Source organism: Astatotilapia calliptera, chromosome 9, assembly GCF_900246225.1.
Source record: "Astatotilapia calliptera chromosome 9, fAstCal1.2, whole genome shotgun sequence".
In the NCBI taxonomy this organism is placed as follows: domain Eukaryota; kingdom Metazoa; phylum Chordata; class Actinopteri; order Cichliformes; family Cichlidae; genus Astatotilapia; species Astatotilapia calliptera.
In genome coordinates, this window is record NC_039310.1 from 34,069,060 (window position 1) to 34,092,632 (window position 23,573).

Genomic DNA, 23,573 nt, shown 5'->3' on the forward strand with positions numbered 1-23,573 from the left:
ATTTTCCCACAATCAGGTTTTACATGTAAAATGACAAAGGTCTGTTCTATTGTATATGAGCAGGATGCCAGGTTACGAAGGGAGCTGGAGAGCAGGACAGAACTGAAGGGTGCAGCTGGAAAGCTGCTAAGAAGAAACTGTTTAAAAATGAACTGTAAATAAACATTAATTTACCTTGTAACACTAGGTGTGCACCGGGTTATTTTCATGAGTGATGCCAAAACCCAGTCATAGGATGACTGGCAAGAATGGTGGCAGAGCTAACCGCTGGATCAGGAGCAGGCGGTGGAGCACCACAGACAGCTCAACTGACTGCAGGACCAGGCCAAACACCGGACAAAACCACTGGAGGCTCGGTGTCTCTTGCCAACACTGCTTCCCCTGGCCCCCGCAGTGACACTCCACCGGATGGACAAGGGATATGACCCCCAGCCTTCATGGAGGTCTTCCAAGCAACAGCAAAGGCGTACCAGTGGCCCGCACTGGAGTGGTCACTGCAGCTGCTGCATTTGCTGTCCGGAGAGTTGAAAGTGGCAGTGGTGACCCTTCCTGCAACAGCAAGGGCCAACTTTTCAGATGTCCTCCAGGTAATACTGGAACAACTGGGGCTTGAACCAGAGGACCACCACTGCCACTTCCGGAGAGATAGAACGGTGCCAAAGGAATGACCATTCATCTATGCCATGTCGCCAGCCAGTAGCGGTTTTTGATACGGGCGGTTGCCCAGGCGGCATCGTGGTGGGAGAGAGGTGAAACGTCTTCAAGCAACTTAAAGAAGTCCAGACGCTTTTCTTTGCAAGCTCCTTTGATTAGTTTTAATCTCCCCGATCCATTATAATGTTATGTTGGAATGTTGTTAAAGAGGGTCAAAAATGTTTCAACCCAGTTTGTTTTGCAGATTCTGTACAGCAGCTTTAATATAGGGAGGACAGTAAAAGTAAAATCAGGTTTTTTCTCTTTGTCAGTTTAACAGTTTCCTATTGTGCCTGTCACTGCTCCCTGTCTGTTTTCTTACCTGGTTCTTCCTGACCTTGTACTTTCTCCTCACGTTCCCTCTTTCCTCTCTCCCTCTTTGGACTGACAATCATACACAAGTAGATTGTATTCAATTAAATGAAAAATTACATTAATATGAAAAAAAATACTATTAAGATCACTAATAAAAAGTCCTCTCTCAGTGTACTTTCAACCAAAAGACAAATAACCAAACCACATGAACATCTAATAAAAGATAAACATTGAAACACTGATCCAACATTATTCTTGATTGATGGATCATTTGATTTTACACTTTTACCTGAATGTGGCTCCGTTTTTTGAAAAAACTTCCTCATATCCATTATGAACCTGGCTGTCTCTCTGTACACACACACACACACAACAGGAGTTATAAGGTTAATGGGCATTCAGTCAGTTAGTATCCATTTCTAACAGGACAGTGGTAACAACAGTAGGCTACGGACAATTCTAAGTTTTAGATTTTAAATAGGCTGTATACATTTCAATGGGAGCAACAGGACGGTCAAATGTGGCTGATTTTACTACAGAGCAGGACGGATTGTAGGGCAGCAAACATCGACGGAAAAGTTTTCAACACTGCAGGTTACCTGGTGTAATGTATTTCAGCTAAAAGAAACATGGTCTGACTCCTACCAACTATATGAAGAGTAACTGAAGGTTAAATGCAGCTAATATGTCCTGTTTTAAGCCAGACACTAACACCTCCGCTCTGCTGCGTCTCAGCCACCATCGCTCTGGCAGCAACGGCGCTGGAGCCAGAGTAGGGGAGAGGCGAGCTGGAACAAACCATTTTGGGGGAGGGGGGGGGGGTTGCTCTTTAAATCAATGGCTAAAATCGCCATTGATTTAAAGTCTCACACACAACCCGTCGAAAGGGCAGGAGGGCCGGCTGCTTCCAAATAGAGCACATTTCATTCATATTGTTGTAAATCCAAGCCCATCATGTATTCATGATTTGAATCCTGGGTTGTGTGAAATCCCAGAAATAAACGCTAGACAAAGTGAATCTGTGAACTAAGGTGTAGGTGTGTTAGGTCATGTTGTGGTGATCCTCGGGTTGGAGGATGGGTGTTCATACTGGAGTGCAAAATTAAAACCAAGATGGACAAGGAAAGTTCAAAGCCATCAGGTCCTCAGTTTAGAAAAAGAGAAAAGAAGAGGAGGCGAAACGATCAACAGATGCAGGTAAGCAGATGTGTGATTGGATCATGGCAGATCATCCTGAACCAATCAGAATCAGAATACTTTATTAATCGCTAAGGAAATTATGTGCGTTACAGTTGCTCCAAGAAGAAATGGTAAAAATAGTAACAGCAACAGACTAAACTCCTAACAATACATTATGTTACAGATTTTAATATTAATTAGTCATTGTCAGTTGTTGATTTGTCCTGATCTCATTGTGTGACACATTATGATGGCTGTTTGGTAGCCGTTTGCATACAATGCATACTCTCTCTCTCCCATATGTGTGTGTTGGTCTGTGTTTCCACAAGCCCCGCTGGTTTAGAGACTTATTCATCATGAAGAAAACAAGAGAGTCAGCAATCCATCGACTTGCAAGGGAGGCCTCATCGGTGTCTACAACAAAATGACCCCAAATCCAGCTTCCGATTGCTGCCTTTTATTGGGAACACAGTTCACACAAAACAATAGTACCTCCCCTCATAACCCCCCTTGGTTACAAAGACAAGGCACTGTATGTATGTCTGTGTGTGTGTTATGTGAGAATGTGTGTGAGTGACCTCCTGCTGATTGAAAAGGTCATAAATGTTTCTCTGGTGAAATTCAGTATGGTTCCGACAACAGTTTTACGTTAATGTACAATTCTTAATATGTTTTATGTGTGCGTGTGTGTGTGTGGGGGGGGCACCACAGGGAGTGTTCGCCCAGGGCGCCAAACAGGCTAGGACCGCCATTGTCGCCAGCCCTCAACGCCCTCCCTCGGTCTGAAAGGGATTCCGTCCTCGTCCAGCATCCAGCTGCCCTGGTGAGCCTACAGGAGGAACACATATCATATGTTTTGCAAATGTAAAGTGTCCAAAACTGTAAAACAAAAAACAAACACACGAAAAAACGTTTGAGCTGGCTGAAGGAGTGACAGATTGCCAAATTGCAAAACTCTTATCTGTGTCTCTATCAGGTAACGTTCATATGTTGATTCATGGTTTTCTTCAGTTTTTGATCTACTGCAGAATATCTTTAAGGTTTTCTGCTGTAAAAACAAAACCAGGCCAGGAAAAGCTCCTTCATGTTTTTCTGTTTTATCCTCAGTTACTTTGACACAAAAGCATCTGCAGTGATGCTCACACCTCACAAGCGTCTGCTTAGTTTAGATAGATAGTTTACACTGAGTTTTTAATTGCAGAGGAACAGTGAAATAATTTAGAACGAAATATCTTTAATTTACAAGGTTTACAGGGTTCTTTTAACAGCCCATATCCAAAATAAATGATCGTATTTATAATATTACTGACTGAGTCAAAATTGAATTGAATCCAATCATGACCTTGTGAATCAGAATAGAATCAGTTGTAGAAATCAGTGACAATAACCAGCCCTGCTCACACACTTCTAGATCTGAAAGTCTACTTTTACTGTTTATATAAAGAGAGACAAAGTCCTGCCTGCTGCTCTACACGCATAATAAAAGCACAGTAACGTTATTACTGACTCACACAGATTTCTTTAGTCAGAGAAGATTCATTCATGCACACGGACTAGCTGACCAACACCTGCCTTCCCTGACCGCTAGCTGGTTAGTTAACCAGCTAAAAACACAGTTAACTTAGCGAAACAGTGCGGAGGGGTTTCGGGTCCGTCTGTCGGTTATTTTCAGTTTATTGAATAACACCTCAGGCTGTCAGTGTGTAACAGTCTTGGAAAGGTTCATTATCACTAAAACATCATGCCAGTGTTACAGGATACTGTTTTCTTCGCGCCTGACTCAGCGGAGGAGGATTTAAAAACGTACTTACGATCGGTGAGAATTAGCCCATGAAAATCTGATAAATGTTACAGTTTTATAAAGAAAAAAGCACATTTAGTGTTTTTTCCTGTAAATATATGTGTTTAAATGAATTAAACATAAAAATCTAGCGCCATGCCAGCTTCTAGCTTTGCTTGACAGTGTGTTAAACAAAGCGGATCACACGAACAAGCAGAAAACGAAGCCGATCGAGCCCCAAACCACCTGCAAACCTGTGCGGTTATTACAGTAAACACATAAACACAGCAGTCTTTCCTCTCTATGTCAAGAACAACAGAAGAGTCTCTAACGGCTGCAGCCATTTATTTCCTCTCCACACACGGCTCGTTCTCTGGACGTTGAGCACCGTGAAAACTATAAAATAAGAAAAAATTGATACCCGTACAGTCCTTTTGAACTATAACAAGGAGCAACAACAACAATGAGCTTAAGTTAATTCAGGTAAGTTCAAACAAGTAATTCTGAGATATACAGTCACAGATTAAATAAATGCACAGTTCGGTTAAATAAAATATAACAACAGATCACCTCTCATCGCATACCTCAGTCCGCTTGCCAAGGGTGCAAACTCCGGGTGCTGCAGCTGCTAGCTTGCATGACACACATGTCTAAAATGGACTTTGTTCAACTTATTCCTGCCGCACGACAGACTGCTCCACACACGTTACGGGGCATGCCTCTGAGCACATCTGTCCTTAGTGCGACTGCGCAAACAGTTCCGACAACCCCCGCAAGGATGATTTATGGTACAGACCAGCGGTTCAATACAGTGTGGCTTTATAAACGGAGTTATTGTGAGTAACACGAATGTTAACAGAGAATTTCACTGAAGCACATCGATCAGCACTGTCACCGCTTTCTGTCTTTAACAGTCTCGTTATTTTTATTTCCTTGTTATTTTTATTTACTTCCAAAACGTGACGATCACAGTGATCGACAGTCTGATATAACAGGTAGATTTGTTTGGTATTGTGTTGCGTCACTGTTTCACATAATAGCATTATCAAAATGTGGCAATGGCCAGTTTTATGGTAGTAAAAAGTAGACCCCAGCGAGACAAATCTTGGGGAAGCCTTTATCTGAGGGGGAGGTTGTCGTCCCACCCGCTAACGTGGAGGAGGCGGGGATTATGGGATGTCCTGCAGCCAGACACCAGTGGGCGAGTCAGCGAGTAGGGTTGCCGAAATGTTTTCTTTACCTTTTTTATAATAAATATGTCTTCCCTTATTTAAAAACAGAATCTAGTGGTTGAGGTTTTATTTCCTTTTGAGATGAATAAAAAAATTAAATTACATCGTTTTTTAACAGAGCCATTTAGAATAGAATAGAATAGAATAGAATAGAATAGAATAGAATAGAATAGAATAGAATAGAATACTTTTATTTGTCAATTGCTTCAAATGTACTTGCCATACAAAGGAATTGAAATTACGTTTCACACTGTCCCATGCGTAGACATTGACAACAATAAGGTGCAGATGCACAACAAAAACAGCCCTAACAATAAGGTAATAAATAGTAATATAGTAATATAAATAGTGCTAAAAGAAATACTAAAAATATATATATAGTTGCAGGTGTGTGCAATTGCAATGCAAGTCAGGAATGTTTTCAGTTCTTGGTTCAGAGAGTGTTTCTTTGTTGGAGAGTGTGCGTGGGTGAGGGGGAGTAGAGTCCAATCTGTCTTCCTATACTTCTGCCAATCTGGTGATTCTGCTGGCTGGGAGTCGGGAGGGAAGAGAGTTCAGCAGTCTCACAGCCTGGTGGATGAAGCTGTTGGTGAGCCTGGTAGTGCGGGAGTGGAGACTTCTGTATCTCTTTCCAGAGGGCAGGAGGCTGAACAGACAGTGCGCGGGGTGGGTTGCATCGTTGACAATTGTGATGGCTTTGCGGGTGAGGCGAGTGGTGTAAATGTCTTGCAGGGAGGGGAGTGGTACACCAACTATCCTCTCAGCTGTTCTCACAATGCGTTGTAGAGCTTTTCTGTTATAGTCAGTGCAGCTACCGCCCCACACAGTGATGCAGCTGGAGAGGATACTTTCAATAGTGCCTCTGTAGAATGTAGTCAGGATGGGTGGTGGAGCACTTGCCCGCTTGAGTTTGCGCAGGAAGTAGAGGCGCTGTTGTGCTTTCTTGGCCAGTGATGCTGTGCTGGTGGTCCAAGAGAGGTCCTCACTGATGTGCACCCCCAGGAACTTGGTGCTGCTCACCCTCTCCACCGCAGCGCCGTCGATGGTCAATGGGGGGTGACAGGTGTGGCCTCTCTGGAAGTTGACAATAATCTCCTTGGTCTTACTGACATTTAGCAGGAGGTTGTTGTCTCTGCACCACGTGGTCAGGAGCTCAACCTCTTTCCTGTAGTGGGTCTCATCGCCCTTGATGATGAGCCCCACCAGCGTTGTGTCGTCCGCAAACTTCACAAGGTGGTTGGAGCTGTAGGTTGGTGTGCAGTCATGTGTCAACAGGGTGAAGAGCAGAGGACTGAGCACACAGCCTTGTGGAGCCCCCATGCTCAGGGTGATGCTGTTTGAGACCTTGTTGCCCACACGCACCGCTTGAGGCCTCTGGCTGAGGAAATCCAGCAGCCAGTTGCAGAGGGAGGTGCTGAGGCCCAGTCTGTCCAGTTTACAGATGAGTTGTTGTGGTATTATGGTGTTGAATGCTGAGCTAAAGTCTATGAACAGCATTCTCACATATGAGTCTTTCTTGTCCAGATGAGTTAGGGCTGGGTGGAGGGCAGAGCAGATTGCATCCTCTGTGGATCGTTTCGCTCTGTATGCGAACTGGTGTGGGTCCAGGGTGGGAGGTAGGGTGGATTTGATGTGTGACATGACTAGTCGTTCAAAGCACTTCATAATAATGGGTGTCAGTGCCACGGGGCGGTAGTCATTGAAACAGGCTGGGGATGGTTTCTTTGGCACAGGTATGATGGTGGCAGTCTTGAAGCATGATGGGACAGTGGCTTGCCTCAGGGAGGTGTTAAAGATGTCTGTGAAGACATTCTTCAGCTCCTCTGCGCAGTCTTTCAGCACACTACCAGGGATGTTATCTGGACCCGCTGCTTTCCGGGCGTTGATGGTGATGAGTGTCCTCTTCACGCTGGCAGCAGACAGGCACAGAGGCTGGTCGTGTGGAGGTGGTGGTGTTTTCTGTGGGCGTGTGTTGTTCTGTGCTTCAAATCGTGCAAAGAAGCTGTTCAGGTTGTTGAGCAGAGTGGTGTCGCTCTCACAGCTACGCGCTACAGGCTTGTAGTCTGTAATAGCCTGGATGCCTTGCCATAGGCTTCTTGCATCCTTGCTATCATTGAAGTGGGAGGTTTGTAATTTGTAATGCATTTGCATTTGTAATGCAACTACTCAGCACCGCAATGGAGGGGCTCATCACACTTTGATGTGGCAGCTGTGGAGATGGCGGCAACAAGAGGAGCCGGATTAACGGGAATCATGGCGGAGAAGAACCAGGACCAGCAGACCATAAACCTAGAGACCAGCGACGGAGGGCAGCCCTCCGAAGCTCCCAACGAGCTCCAGGTCAGCGTCCCGGATGTTTTTTACTCTACAACGGACCGTTTATCATCCGGTTTATTCTGGTTTTAGTTCGGTTTCGGAAAAAGAAAATAAAGACGGTTGGGCTTTTGGCGCCTCTGAAAAACAAACTAATAAGACGGGGCAACCCGTCCACGAGAGTACCCACGAGAGTACCATGCTCCAGAAAGCTGTCGTCTGTCCTGCAGACAGCCAGGTTTGAGAGCTGCAGTCAGGCTTCTCTGAGGTTCAGGCTCATGTTAATAAACCATTGTTACTAACAGCCAGACACTGTAAACTTGTGGGGGTGTGCAGTGCTACAGGTTAAATAACCATCCAAACTACTGTTACCCGATGTTCACATATGGCCATGAGCATTATAGCTACATGTACACTTTGTGCTTCTGTTTGTTTCTATCGTCTTCGTTAATCTGACTGTTAAGGTGGATTTCTTCTGTTGTAGTGCCTTAGTTTTCTGTGTTTTTAAATGCCGAAGTTTAATAATTCACAGAAAGAATTAAAGCCACACATTAATTATAACATGTTAATAACCAGAAAATATGTTTAGACACCACGTACACCAATAAAAACATGTTATTCCTGACTTTTACAGTACCAATAAAACAATAATAACCCACACATATATTATAATAGTTAGTATATAAAATGACTAAACTGTTCACCGTATCTGTAAGGGAGAGGCCAGCTAGCCTTCAAAGGATTTGCACCAGAGAGAAACTGTACAGCTGCGATGAATGTGGATCACTATCTACTCAATCAGGTAACCTGAAGAAACACATCAAAATTCATACTGGAGAGAATCTGTTCACATACAGAAAATATGGGAATGCTTTTACTCTTTCAGGCTCCTTGAGTCGCCATCAGCAAATCCATATGGTGGAAAGGTCTTCCAGCTGTGACCAGTGTGGGTCTGTGTTTACTCAGTCAGGTAGCCTAAAGATACATATGTGTATTCACAGTGGAGAAGAACCATACAGCTCTAACCAATGTGGGAAACGTTTAACTGTGCCAAAAACCTTTGGAGTAGAAATGCAAATAAAGAGCTGACTGGAGAGAAACTCGACATGTGTCATGAATATAGAACTGCTTTGATGCTTTTATGTTCCCTTAGATGACCTCAGTCATCCTAGAAAACTTTTACTCAGAAAGGTACTCTGGTGTGCCACATGTTAGTTCAGGCTGGAAACAGACCACACTGGGGGAAAGAATGCAAAACACTTTCAGGAAAAGGTTGAATTTAGTGCTCTGTGAAAACCTTCACGGCAGGGAATAAACTGACAGATGGTGTTGCAGCTGACGAGACACTGAAGTCCAGACTTTAGTGTAGACCTTTAGAGTTAAAAATGTATTGTGCATGTAGTCTATACATGTTAGAAAGGCTGTTGGGAAGTAACCTTTGACATCTGTGGTATTGAAACTGAGCAGATGAAATCAATCAGACTTGTGGAGCAAATGTTTTGTTCTAAACCTCTGAGATGATATATTGAATTGACAGTTTTCTGTGACTCAGATGAACAGATCCGTTGTTTAACATTCAGTGCTTTTGTGTTTTTGAGAAGCAAAAAAAGGTAAAATATTACAGCTATTAACTTGTTCCTTATGCTGTCTTGTTCACTTAAAAAGAAATGATTGAACTACTCCCCTCTGTCTGCAGGGAGCGAGCAGGGTTGTAAAACTACTGATGGTATATAGTGTATCATACCTTCATGAGTATTATTTAAACTGTACTGTACTGCAAAAATAGTGTGTTGTTGTAAAAACGATGCAAAAAATGCAGTTAACAATAGAAGAGATATCATAATAATTCTTAAAGAAAGTCAATGTGTCACTGAGTACAGTTTCCTTCACCATGAAAAGGCACTCAGGAACTGGTGCAAACTGAGAGGAAGAACTCTGGCAAACACAAAGCCACAGCTAAATCAGAAGACAAGTCAACAACTTGTGTGATAGGCACAAGGCACAAGCGATGAACTGGTAAAGACTGGAAGAAGGTGTTATGAACTGATAAATCGAAATCTGAAATATTTTGTACATCACACAGTGGTTTTTCAATATGTGGCTTCAAATGTCAGACATGTAGAACACGTGATGGGACTGTTGCTGAATCCAGGGTCGGTGACTTATACAGAGTGCGAGGCGCCCTGAACTAAAATGGCTACCACAGCATTCTGCAGTGTCGTGCAGGACCACTGGTTTGTGTCCAGTTGGTCCTTCTACAGAAAGATAATGACCTAAAAGTTCAAGCTATGATAGTTCTAATTTAGAAAAAAAAAAAGAAGAAGATGAGCTCAAAGACATGGAGGTACAATCATAGATTGGGCCCATCAAGTTGTTTTGGGATGAACTGGACAGAAGGTTAAAAAGCACCCAAAAAGCGCTACCCATTTATGGAAACGTTTGCAGCAGAATTGGGAAGAACCTTTTGAAGAACATCCCCAAAGTGGGATAAACGTTTCGTCACTTATCCAAATGACTTCTTCAGTCTCAGCTGTCTACAGGTTTGACCAATCTTATAAACAGTACATTTGCACAATGACTGAAGCTAGCTGAATGAACAATGAAATGTTTCTGCCACTGAAAATGCTTTTTCCAGATGAAGAAATCAACCTTTTGGGATTTACCTACCCAGATGACTGACCATGCATCAAGACCTTTCAAAGAATATTTTGTTTCCACTGTAGAAAGAATGACACTAGTGTGTTCAGCTGTCATAGGTGTCAAATAGGTTACTATTTTGAGTCAAAAGTCTACAATAAATTTTGATTACAAATGGATTCTGTGATTTTGTTTTTTAACCTTAGTTGTTTATTTGTTCTGTGCTTTCATTTCAAAATACAAAGAGACATTAAACTGCTTGGATTTCAGTAAGACTCTGGAAGAATTGGGGCTTTTGACCAGAGTGTGTATATATAGAGAAAATATATAAACTTCTGAGTAATATGTAAACATCTGTTTTCAAAAGAAAGAAGCTGCTGATAAAAACCACAGTTTTCAAAAAATTGTAATCAGTAAACTGTAATAACAATAACTGGGGGTGAAGGCGGGTGGTTGGGGGGTGCGGGGGCTCCATTCCAAACTCATTTATGGTGGTTCATTATTCTATTGTGAGAGTATAAATTCAGTTACAATATGACGGTAATAGAAAAAGAACTTCTAAATTTTAAAATTTCAAGATTATAATGAAATTTCAGCAGCAGTGTCAGTCCAGCAGACTGCAGAGTTTTCTCCAACTGATACCAGTCCAGCAGACTGCTGGCTGCAGTCCAGCAGAGTACAGGGTACAGTTCAGCAGGCTACAGTCCAGTATCTTATACGCCCTGCTGTAAACAAACACATTTTTAAGATATTCTCATTTTTTAAAATGGAAGACATATTTTGAGAAATATGAAAGGAAGATGAGCCGATGAGGTGGTGTAACACCTGATCTTTCTCTAGTTTTAACACCTGATGCACTGGGTGCATTTTTAGGTAAATAGTTTGATATAACTTTGCTGTTTGCAGTTTTTAACATATTTTTTTTTTCAAGATTACAGTTTATATTTGCATTTCAAGTTATAAAAATGATTTTTTTTAAACATGTATGTGGTTTTTACAGTAAAAAAAATACACTTTTTCTACTCAGATCAAGTCAAGTCAAGTCAAGTCAACTTTATTTGTCAATTCTGCCACATGTACAGGACATACACAGAATAGAAATTGCGTTACTCTCAAACCCTAGTGATTAGAAAAATGCAAATAAAATAATTAAAAAGTAAAAATTTAAATAAATTTAAATAAATGCAATACAATTTTACGTATAACAAAAAAAAGCTATGCAATATACAATATACAATATTCAAGTAAGAGTAAGATTGTATTTTTTTAGATTGTTTGTGTTAATGCAGCATGTCAATGAACAAATAACTGTAAATTTAGAGATTTGATGTTGTATGGAAAAGAAAGATACCAAACAAGGCAAGGCAAATAGTTTTTAAAGGTGAAATATAAAGGTAAAATCAAAGGTTGTCTGAAACAGCCAATTATAGCATTATAGAGCAATGGACCAGCAACACAGCGAACATAAGAGAGCGATTTAAAATTTGCCTCTTCCATTCTAAGTTTCAAACCCCAAACCAATGAATTACAATCCATTTGGCTTTCCATACACAGCTGACATGTCAGACCTTCAGAGATGGTAGCAAAGTACAAATACTTCGTTCCTGTACACTGAAGTACCATGAACACAACGTATTACATTTTTGAAATTGTAGGGATTAGAAAGTACAGAAATTTGTTTAAAGTTGTAGGGGGGGGAGGGGAGTAAAATTTTAAGTGGCAGGTATATCAGCAAGAACACAAACTGTTTGTGTGCAGTCTGTCACATTCTGCAAGCTGAAGGTAAACCTGCTATATTTCCCAGAATGAGAGGGAACGTCACTCAGAGATGGAAAAAGCAGAGGTGATATTTAGAGGTAAGGACTGCTTAGTGGGAACTGAAAACATTTACATTTAAAGCTTACATGCAATGTCTTCTTTTCTTAAAATCAGATTTTGTGTTTGTATATGATGATGATACAGGGCATTGAAGATGATAACAGTGGGGATTATATTCTTAAACTTAGTTACAGCGCTTTCAGAAAGACATCTACTGTGATAAAATCTACTCTCCACTGCTGTGTAATCAATTATTGTAAATGTTATCAGGAAATGATCAGACAGGAAACACTGTTAAATGTTCAGTTTCTTTGCCATATGTTAAAACAAGATCTACACAGCAAATTCAAAAGTGTTAAATGTTTTGGTGTTAATAGTCTTCTTGCAAAAGTAGAGTTAATTTTACTCTAAGTAGAGTCACATTCTTTTAATGTAACTCTGAGGTGTAAAATGATAGTAGTTAAAATCGAGTGTTAAAAATGAGTGTTTCTATGTCAAATCTGGAGGTGTTACAATGGAAACATTAACTCTTGACCTCTTAACTCTGAACTCCTAGAGGGGCTATGACACCAACAGAGTAAATTCACAGACTCCGCCCCCAGCACGGCTCCAATCGAAGCTGAAGTGAAGCCGTTTCAGAACATTTTGCTCTACATATTTGAGTTGTTTGCCATGCTTGGTAAGTCATTTTTTCAAAGATTGTTTCAGTTATTATTATTAGCTTTTACTTCTGTGGCTCTTTGGAGTTGAGACAAAGCTGTGTGAAAGGCATTAGCCATGTTGCTCGGTGATAGCATAACATTCTGTTTTAGCTAGCTGAAAGGTATTGTTTGCGGGCAAATACCACAGCCTTGAAAAAAGCTTGCATGTGAATTTTCAGTCAAACTTTTGGTCAAATACACCTAAAACAATGTCTAGAATGTGAAATGTTGGTAAAATGGTGCTACTTGAAGCCTGAAAACGATCGCCCATAAAAAAAACGAGCAAACAGCAGTAGCAGGCGTCCTGACTGGGTTCTACGTTAGCATTTAGATCCCTCCAGAGTTTTGTGCACACGGTTTAGGTAAAAATGGAAAAGGTTGAGGTTTTACATTTAGTTCAGTATTACCTGTTGCCTGTGTCCTTGTCTTTTGGGAAAATACTTTACACAAGTAATGGCTCAAAGAGGATTCCTTTTTTTTTTTTTTTTTACTGTGCTCCAATTGTTTACTGGATTATTTGTGCCATTAATTAGTGTCAACTAATTTTTATTCAATCTCCGCACAGGATATGCTTGTGAAGATGGAATATGGGGGAGAACAGAAGTGCGTTGAAGTTCCACAAAGGGATGAATGAAGGACATGCATATTGTATTGAAGAAATAAGTGTTGAGAATGCTGTTATTTGCATTTACCAGCTCACCTATGTCAGACCTTTTGATAAACACAATTCTAATGAAAGTGAGAACATGTATACTGTTACATCTTTCAGAAAATGTTTTGAAATTGTGGTGCACAGTTCTGAATAAATGTTTTTCAAAAACCATTGCGTCTTTTTAGTAAGTGTTTATTTCCAAAAGAAATTTCTAGAAGTTCAGAACAGTAAAATTCCTGCTTTTTAGAATGAATTAGAAGATAACTCTTATGTAGTTAAACTAAAATACTCTTTGAGAGTTAATATATAAACTCTTAACACCAAGTGTTTAATTTTCAACTCCAGAAAGATTTGGTGTTTAACACTAAATCAGAGTTAATGTACCAACTCTCCAAAAAGAGTTAAATTAGCACTCTCTGGTGTGGACCCATATAGACACTTTAATAGTGTTGAAATCAAATCCGACAGTGTTAATTTGGACATGCTGGATTTGCTGTGTAGAGTGTGATTAAAGTGGTGGGTGGGTTCTTTTATATTTTAATCTACTATGGATCTCCTTTTGTGGTGTTCCTGATGGACAGTGTTGGGAAGGTTACTTTTAAAATGTATTCCACTACAGATTACTGAATAAATGCCCCAAAATGTATTTTGTAGCGCATTTCGTTACGTTACTCAATGAAAGTAACATATTCTGAATACTTTGGATCACTGAGTAACAGTAGGTGGACATTAGGTAAGGCTGCACTTTTTGCAGCGATCTCGTATAGAAAACTATTCCGTGCGTATATAAAACAGGTCCGCGGCTCAGAACCGTAGTAAAGGACCTCTGGCTAATACGTCGGGTTTGTGTCGGGCTCGTAGCCGAAAACTAGCTTTACTTTGTTGTCTGGGTCGACTTTGCTAATGAGAGACAGAGAGAGGCATTGAAAGGCTGCTCCAACGGAGCTTATTGTTTCAGAGGAAAACACGAACACAGCGTACAGTCGAGTCTTAACAATTACTTACAGCTGGGCTCGTCAGGCTCTCTTCTTGGCTGCAGTGGTTATTATTATATTTACATGCTTCCAGCTCGTTTCTGCTCGATGACAACTGGTACTTTTCCTTTTTCTCCCTCCCTCGCTCACAGACACATAACGGGTACGGCAGTCCATTCTCCCTGCAGCACGGACTACACTGCCCATGAGGCTACATTCTTTAGGGCGATGCCTGTAACACTCTGCCTGTTGCCTTCATATTAAATCATTTAAAAAAATATTTCTTCACGTCATTATGAGACGAGAGATTGAGACACAGACATTAGAGCCTCTTAATGTGTTTTGTTTGGGTTTCCAACGGTGTGTAATTACCAAAAATAGTAACTGTATTCTAAATACCACCTTTTTAAACGGTAACTGTAAAGAAGTACAGTTACTCATATTTTGTATTTTAAATACGTAACGGCGGTAAATGTATTCCATTACTTCCCAACACTGGCTGCAGCTGATGAAAACAGTGCATTGTGTTTGATGGAGAACTGAAGTGTGTGTCCAGCTGAGCTCTCTGTGTGCTCATATATACAGATGCTGATAAACACATGTTTGTATTTGGACCCTGTTACTGATCAGGACCTGCTGTGTGTTTCCTGTCCACAGGTCTACAAAGAGTCGCACTTCCTGCTGTGGTTCAGATGTTCAGCGTGTTGCTTTGTGTCTCACATGTTGGCTCCACGGTCTCTGCTGCTGTGGGCTGATGTCATGCAGCAATACAGCTGCTCAACATCTGGCCTTGTTTTGCTCCATCAGCAGATATTTGGCTTTTAGATCACATGATATTTGCATGCAACCTTCAAACACGTGTGGAGAATTCATTATTTCTTTGAAATTTTTTTTAGTAAATAACAGAAAAAAGAAAGTAAGAGAAATTTAATTCTATAAAACAGTAAAAATTCCACACACATGTAACTCACCACTGTGTGAACATCACAGGGGAGAAATCGTTTCTCTGAGTCAGAGATGAGTGTCAGTAACACAAAAGTAACACTCAGTGTCATGCAGTGACTTTTACACAACCAAATCAGATGAACCAACTCACACTAAAACATGCATTTTGCTGCACTCTTTACACTCATTTCTTTTCTTTCTGCTCTTTTATATATTTTGTAAAAGAACAACAAAAAATTGGCAGCACGGTGGTTAGCACTGTTGCCGCACAGCAAGAAGGTCCTGAGTTCAATTCTACCATCAGGCCGGGGTCTTTCTGTGTGGAGTTTGCATGTTCTTCCTGTGTTTGCGTGGGTTCCCTCCAGGTACTCCGGCTTCCTCCCACCGTCCAAAGACATGCAGCTTGTGGGGATAGGTTAATTGGATAATCCAAATTGCCACTAGGTGTGAACGTGAGTGCCAATGGTTGTCTGTCCCTGTGTGTTGGCCCTGCGACAGACTGGTGACCTGTCCAGGGTGTACCCCGCCTCTCGCCCTATGACAGCTGGGATAGGCTCCAGCGCCCCCCGCGACCCTGAAAAGGATAAGCGGAAGCGAATGGATGGATGGACAACAAAATTTTTTTTATCAGCAGCAATTTTCCTCAAACTGCTGCATCACAGCTTTCATGCTCTGACCTCCATGTGAAATGAGATAAAAGCTCTTTATTAGTAACTTTTACAACTTCTGGCAGGTTAATGTCTGAACTTTGGAGTGAAACACACCCTTAGTTACAGGAAATAACACCACTGTCTGTAACTAAGTGAGTCCACCTTAACACCACCTGTGTGTGTGTGACTGCATTACACTCCCACTGCTGGGAACCTGAACAAGAACCAGAACAAAGTCTAAAATAGAAGCTGACAAACAGCTGCACCACCGAGTGACACTTTATTTTATAAACTTCACAACAGGTTTCATGTTGTGACCTGTGGAGGTGAAAAGACACAAAACCTGTTTTACAGCTTTTGAGCTGCAGGCAGGATTGAAACACACCTTAGTTAAAAGTCAAACAGCAACATTTTCTCCTCCCCTCACGTCACTCAAATGCGACAAATCAGGAAACAGGAAGTTCTTCGTCCTCAGTAAAGAGAGACGCACAGACGATCAGACTGAGCTCAGACCAAAACTAGCAGCTTCCTCTGAGTGAGTCCAGCTACAGGAGAGAAACGTGGAAAACTCCAACACTGCTGCTTCAAGCTGCTGACGCTCCACACACTGAATGTGAGTTTGAGCAAAAACACGACTCAAAGGAAGTTTCAGTGAAGGTGGTAGAGGAGGGAGGGGAGCCAGGACTGACTGTACTTCCTGTCTGCTGTTTTCAGCTTCACTCACAGACTCAATGGCTTCCAGATCAGAGGAGGATCTCTGCTGTCCGGTCTGTCAGCAGGTCTTCAGAGATCCTGTTATTCTGTCATGTAGCCACAGCTTCTGTAAAGCCTGTCTGAAGAGATGGTGGAGAGAGAGACCAAAACACCAGTGTCCAGTTTGTAAGAAAAGATCAGTTTATGATCCACCTTTAAACCGAGCTTTAAAGAACCTGTGTGAGTCGTTCTTACAGGAGAGAGATCAGAGAGCTTCAGAGGCTCTCTGCAGTCTGCACTCTGAGAAACTCAAACTCTTCTGTCTGGACCATCAGCAGCCAGTGTGTGTCGTCTGCAGAGACTCAGAAAAACACACCAATCACAGATTCAGACCCATCGATGAAGCTGCACAACAACACAAGAAGGAACTTCAGGAAACTCTGGAGCCCTTAAAGAAGAAGTTAAAGGTTTGCAAACGAGTTCAAGTGAAGTTTGATCAAACAGCAGAACACATTAAGGTCCAGGTCCGACACACAGAGAGGCAGATTAAGGAGCAGTTTAAGAAGCTTCAGCAGTTTCTAGCAGAGGAAGAGGAGGCCAGGCTGGCTGCACTGAGGGAGGAAGAGGAGCAGAAGAGTGGGATGATGAAGGAGAAGATGGAGGCTCTGAGCAGAGAGATAGCAGCTCTTTCAGACACAGTCAGAGCCACAGAGGAGGAGCTGAGAGCTGAAGACGTCTCATTCCTGCACAACTACAAGGCTGCAGTGGAAAGAGTCCAGCGCTGCCCCCTGCTGGATGATCCACAGCTGCCCTCAGGAGCTCTGATAGACCAGGCCAAACACCTGGGCAACCTGACCTTCAACATCTGGAACAACATGAAGGACATGGTCTCCTACACTCCTCTCATTCTGGACCCAAACACTGCTCATCCACAACTCATCCTGTCTGAAGATCTGACCAGTGTGAGACGAGGAGGAGAGAAGCAGCAGCTTCCTGATAATCCAGAGAGGTTTGATAATTACATCTCTGTCCTGGGCTCTGAGAGCTTTAACTCAGGGACTCACAGCTGGGATGTTGAAGTTCGAGACAATTTATTTTGGGACCTGGGCGTGTTAGCAGAGTCTGTGCAGAGGAGGGGAGACATAGAGCCTGGATTATGGTCAATATGGTTCTATCAAGGTAAATACTTAGCATTTTCACCATCAGCTCCTCTCACTGCTCTCTCAGTAGAGAAGAAGCTCCAGAGGATCAGAGTGAATCTGGACTGGAACAGAGGAAAGCTGTCGTTCTCTGATCCTGATACTAACACACACATACACACCTTCACACACACTTTCACTCACAGGATGTTTCCATACATTAACACTGATGATAAAGTGAAGGTGTGTCCGTTGAAGGTGTCAGTGTCAGTGCAGCAGATGAGTTGAGGATGATGATGTTTCTAATGTTGTTTCCTGTCAGTGAGTTGAAGCTGTTAAACTGCAGCTGTCCTCCTGCTGCCTCGTTGTTCCAAAGCTCTTTGTTTCTCTTTTAGTTTCACTGTTTCTTTCTGTTTCTGCTGTCCACCTTTTCACATGGAAAATCATTTCACTGTTTCTCACTGAATGACTCCCCAAACTAGATTTGAAGTTCTATCAAGTTTCTAATCATTACAAGTGATTCATGTTTCTATTTGATGTGTAAATGGAGATGATTTAGTTTGCTGGGATATGGACTGACATGTGTTGAATGGGAGGAGCAGTTTGTTGTTGTCTTCTTGTCTGTTTATGACAACAATAAATATATTGTTGAAACAATGATTCATGTTTAACTCCATATATGAAATGTTTCTGATCTTTGAATTCTGTTTGATTAAAGACTTTCTTCATGACACAAATGAGATTTCAGTGTATTAATAGAACTAAATAAGCTCAGAGTTGAAAGGCTGGAGTATTATGTACGTGCTTCACTGTCAGGATCTTCAGGGGGATTCAAAGGGAAACATCAAACTGCTGTAATGAGATAAACTAGTTGGGCTGAACACACTTATCTGTAGTTTGTCTCCATCCAGGATCATCAGAAATATAATGAACATGTGTGAAGAGCCACAAAATGCTGCTGCCCTCTCAGCATGATGAGCTCCAGCCTTTGTTAGCAGGACAACAGGAAACATGAGACAACTTTCAGAGACAGTAACCAACTGTGGCCACAAGATGGCAGCAGCTGATCTGAGATCCTTTATTGGACAGAAGGACTCTGCTCTGTGACGTCATCAGAGAGACGGCCTTCACTCTGATAGATCTGACGTCATGTCTGCACTGCGATGATGAAAGCTGATAAACACATTGTTTATTGATCCATGAAATCACCTCTGTCCTCTCAAGGTGTAGCTGTTTACAGAGCTGAAGAAGTCCTTCATCATCAAAACAGACAAACATGTATTTCCTGTATTAAGTGACGTCATCCTCACTCTGACCTCTACATACATTCTGTTCAGTTTTCCTGCTGTAAGAAATAAAACTGTGTGAAAATAGAAATGCAGGGGAAACATCCATTATTCACAAGCTGAGCCTTTTGTTTCCTGACTCACATTCAATGAGGCTTCAGGTGTAAATACCTCAGAAGTGTTTGTGAGTTCAGTAGAAGCAGACCCAGTCGACCATCATGGCCTCCACAGCACTACACAATGCAACAGAAAGGCCTTCATCATCTGCTGAACCACCTCTGAACCACGACGCTCTCCCTGCATCTAAAAGCTGTTAGTCAGGATGAGATGCTGCTGTGATCGCTCACAATTTACCTGTGAGACCTTTGTAAATATTGTCTTTGTTTCTGGAGGAAACACCTTTAGTCTGTTTGTATTTGGAGTGCAGATCTGGGCGTCCATCACAGTATATACATGTGTATATAAGCACCACTGAACAACACAGGAAATCTTTCCTGCCTGTGGCCATCTCCCTGTACAACGCATCCACTTAACACACTGGTTACCAGTGTTGGTCAAGTTACTTGAAAAAAGTAATCAGTAACTAATTACTCCCCCAAAAAAGTAATCCCGTTACTTTACTGATTACTTATTTTCAAAAGTAATTAATTACTTAGTTACTTAGTTACTTTTTAAAAACACGATTTACAACCTGAAGAGGTGATAAAGCGATAGATCTTTCAGCCCAGTTCTACTTTTTCTACATAATCCATCATACAAAATGTAATCAAATGGAAAAGTCTCTTTTTAAAACTTGTTTTATCAGTTTTAATCTTTTAACTTTATGCATCAAGCAAAAATATAATTATATGCAACATTCTCTGACTTGAATAAATTAGTTTAACATTTAAACCTATTTTCTGCACATTCAGCACATAAAATAAAATATTTTTGTGTTTTCAGAGTCCCCAGTAAGAATTTGAATCTGAAACTTCCTCATAAACTCGGATTTCCTATTAGGAAAGTAAGAGCAGCCCCACCAACACCTACTTAACAATCCAAGACGGCAGCAGTGAATGTAAGGAGCAGTTAAGCTGTAAAACTGAATCAATTGCCCTTTAGAGAGTGGTAAGTGGGACCCTTGTGTTCATCATAACGTGGCATATAGTAGGGTGGACCTTGACAACTGTTTCCCTCTCTTGTTGCAGGTTTGCACTATACTGCTGCTGTCTTGTCACATGCTGTTTTGTTTGTTATGTGATGCTTTTATAACGAACAGTACTTTGGGGTGTAATTGTTTTATGTAAATCTTTTATTTATGTGTGTAACGTTTTATGCTCTGTTTTATTGTTTTAGTGGAGGTGTGGCCGCTTGCTGAGGGGCTAGGCACGTGAGGTGGAATCCCCTTCCCGATGCATGCGAGTGTAGATTGCACCATTTAGAGTTTAGTGTGAGTGACAGTGAGGTCTGCAGTGAAGTTGCACAGGTGAGTAATTGGTGGCACCCTTGGCACTCCTCCCTGTAGGTTGCCTCCTCAAGTGGCCGGTCTCCACCAATTTGTTTAGTTATTCTTTTAACATGTTGTGATTGTTTTAGGGTAGCATCGTGGTAGGGAGTCTGGTCATTTTGTTAATAAAGTGTTTTAATTATCTATTTTGCCGTCTCAACCCTGCTACCTAGGTGCCTTTTTGATTTTATAATTCTATGTTTTTAGTAGTAGTTCTTAATAAACTTTGTAAAATTCATCTGTCTCACCTCTGCCGTTAATAACGAGTCTGTGGGCTTTGGTAGCCAGTGTGATACTTTGGCTAGAGAAATCTTTCCTGGGGTGTAACTCCCTCCCCCAGGTGGCGTTGTCAACATCTTAGTTACCGTCCCCGGTTATTCCTCATCGCGACACCACATTATGCTGTGGTGTTTGAATGGTTCTACGTGCTGAGAAGCAAAACAAATCCTGTTTGTCCCGTTTTCTAGAATGTAGTCCGTAAATCCGAGGTGTTTTGAACGCAGCAACGGTGTTTCCCCGCATATACAAAACACAAGGAACAGGAGCCACAGTGAGGCGTGTGTGGGAGCTCTGCTTCATCCAGGCTTACCGGACTTTGTGGCTGCTGTGGTCGGAAAACAGCGACCTCATGATGTTGACTTTACCTGTGAGAGTGTGAACGACGTCTGAGAGGGTCAGGACTAACAGACTGCGGGGTTTCAGGTGAAAGCTTGAGAGTTTCTACCATGGGGGAGGCTAACTATGTGCTGAAGTAGCTCAATGTGCCAGAGTGCAGGGCTGATAAGCGTTAAGTCACATCAGAATATTAACAACTTTTGGAGAAAATGACATCAGGTCATTCTCAGATTATTACCGCCCACAGTTTAACCCTCTGGATTTGTTCAAAATCAATATCTGTTCGGCTTGTTTTTGGCCACGAACAGATTAGGTCTGTGACCCCTGTGATCCAAGATGGGGCCGATAAGAACGATCACGTTCTCATTGTGGGAGATTTTAAAATCCATGTCTGCTGTCCTGACAAACCTCTGGTGAAGGAGTTTTAAGCCTTATGGACTTTTAATCTGGTCCAGTCCGTATCTGGTCCCACACACGAATACAGACACACACTAAACCTGGTCTTGTCACACAGTCTGCCTGTGTGTAACGTGGAAATGTCTGACACTGCCTTTCCTGACCATATGATTGTATTATTTGATGCTGTGTTTTAACAGTTCAAACTACTGTTCGCCGCTGTCAGATCATTAACTCTTCCACTGCCGCCCAGTTTTCCTCTACTTTTAGCCTGTCTGACCCTGCTGATCTCACTCCCTTGTGTGGTGTAATTGCATTGTACAGTAGATGTTAATGCAGCCGGTCAGTGTAGTTAGGCTGATGGCAGCTAGAGGGCGAGACCGGTGTGTTTCTGTATAGAATGTTATGTTATGTGGGGGCAGAGCAAGAACAAGAAAATAAAGTGTGGTTATGAATCGTACAGTGGACCCGCGTATAATTGAATAACACGACATGGTGTCAGAAGTCCTGTACTGATCCATATAACCTCGACTGAACGAACCTGTGTCTGGCGGAGCTCGCGGGATAACGAGGGGAGAATATGGCGGATGAGACTGCACAGAGAGCACCGGCGGGGCCGAGCGCGACATTCAGCATCCAGCCACCGGAATCCTTCGACTTTTCAAAACCGCAGGAGTGGTCCAAATGGATACGGAGGTTCGAGAGATTCCGTCTCGCCAGTAATTTGAACGTCAGCTCGGAGGAAAACCAAGTCAACACGTTGATTTACTGCATGGGAGACGAGGCGGACGATGTGCTTCGCGGTCTGAGTTTAACAGCGGAGCAAAGGACAACGTACGAGGGGGTACGTGATGGTTTCCAGGCTTTTTTCATTGTGAAGAAAAATGTGATCTATGAGCGCACCAAATTCAATATGCGCCGACAGGGAGAAAATGAGACAGTGGATGCTTTTGTGACAGCACTGTATGCGCTAGCAGAACATTGCAACTATGGAGTGCTACATGATGAGCTGATACGTGATAGGCTCGTTTTCGGTCTCACGGACAAACGGCTGTCAGAACGCATGCAGCTTGACCCAGATTTGACTTTGCAGAGGGCTATCAACATGGCGAGGCAAAGTGAAGAGGTAAAGCGACAACAATCCTCCTTGCGAGGTGACTCTAGAGCTGAGGCTAGCGATGCTAAGTCAGTAGATAGAGTGCATAAAATCAGTCGTAAGCCTGTTAGAACCAAACTGCTCCAGACTGATAGTCGTCAAGCTAAAACACGTGGATTCCGAGAAGACGGCAGAAAAGGGCCGACCTGTCAGAAATGTGGTGGCGCTCCATCCCATTCAAAGCAGGATTGTCCAGCGAATGAAGTGAAATGCCATGCATGTGGGAAAAAAGGACATTACAGGCGTGTATGCAGGGCACCAAAAATAGTGCATGAGGTTGAAGAGGATGAACATGGTTTGTTCCTGGGCAGTGTTAAGTGTGAGGGTGAGCCGTGGACTGTCGACTTAAGCATAAACAACAAAAACGTGTCATTTAAAATTGATACAGGTGCCGATGTGACAGTCCTACCCCTTAAGGTGTTTAAGGAGCTCTACAGACACAACCACCCCCCCAGTCTCCACAAATCAACCAAGGCTCTGCTGGGTCCCGGGAGGAGTCGTTTGGATGTCGTTGGTGTCAGTGAGCTTGCACTGAGGAAGGGAGACAAAGAAATACTTGAGGATGTCTTCGTCATCAGACACCTGCACACTGCTTTGCTGGGGAGACCTGCCATTAGCAAGCTGGAGCTTGTGGCTCGTCTGGAGAGCATAACTATAGAGACGCTTAAAAAGTGCTACCCAAAGCTGTGCAGTGGTCTCGGTGAAGTACGTCAGCCGTACGACATCAAACTGAAACCTGGAGCTCAACCTTTTTCCTTGAAGACGCCACGGAGAATCCCCTTGCCTCTGATGGACAAAGTTAAGCAGGAGCTGGCCCGTATGGAAGAACTAGGGGTGATCAGCAGGATTGAGGGGCCAACTGATTGGTGCTCAGGCATGGTGGTGGTACCGAAGAAGACAGAAGATGTACGCA

At 42.4% G+C, this 23,573-nt stretch overlaps 1 protein-coding gene and 2 long non-coding RNA genes across 3 annotated transcripts; 2 read left to right on the forward strand and 1 right to left on the reverse strand.

Moving 5' to 3' along the window:
- Positions 1-2,628: 2,628 nt before the first annotated feature.
- On the reverse strand, positions 2,629-4,685 carry LOC113029678 (uncharacterized). Its single transcript, XR_003273464.1, has 2 exons — positions 4,552-4,685; positions 2,629-3,016 (listed from the first exon to the last, which is right to left on the reverse strand). It is a non-coding gene; the product is annotated as an uncharacterized LOC113029678 (long non-coding RNA).
- Positions 4,686-7,495: 2,810 nt separating this feature from the next.
- On the forward strand, positions 7,496-8,437 carry LOC113029676 (uncharacterized). The gene is made up of 3 exons (XR_003273462.1): positions 7,496-7,539; positions 8,229-8,314; positions 8,399-8,437. It is a non-coding gene; the product is annotated as an uncharacterized LOC113029676 (long non-coding RNA).
- An 8,168-nt stretch (positions 8,438-16,605) lies between these two features.
- Positions 16,606-18,028, forward strand: LOC113029655 (nuclear factor 7, ovary-like). The gene has a single exon (XM_026180642.1). It carries the CDS (start codon positions 16,621-16,623, stop codon positions 18,007-18,009), a length of 1,389 nt encoding a protein of 462 aa, XP_026036427.1. The 5' UTR covers positions 16,606-16,620; the 3' UTR covers positions 18,010-18,028.
- The last annotated feature ends 5,545 nt before the right edge of the window (positions 18,029-23,573 follow it).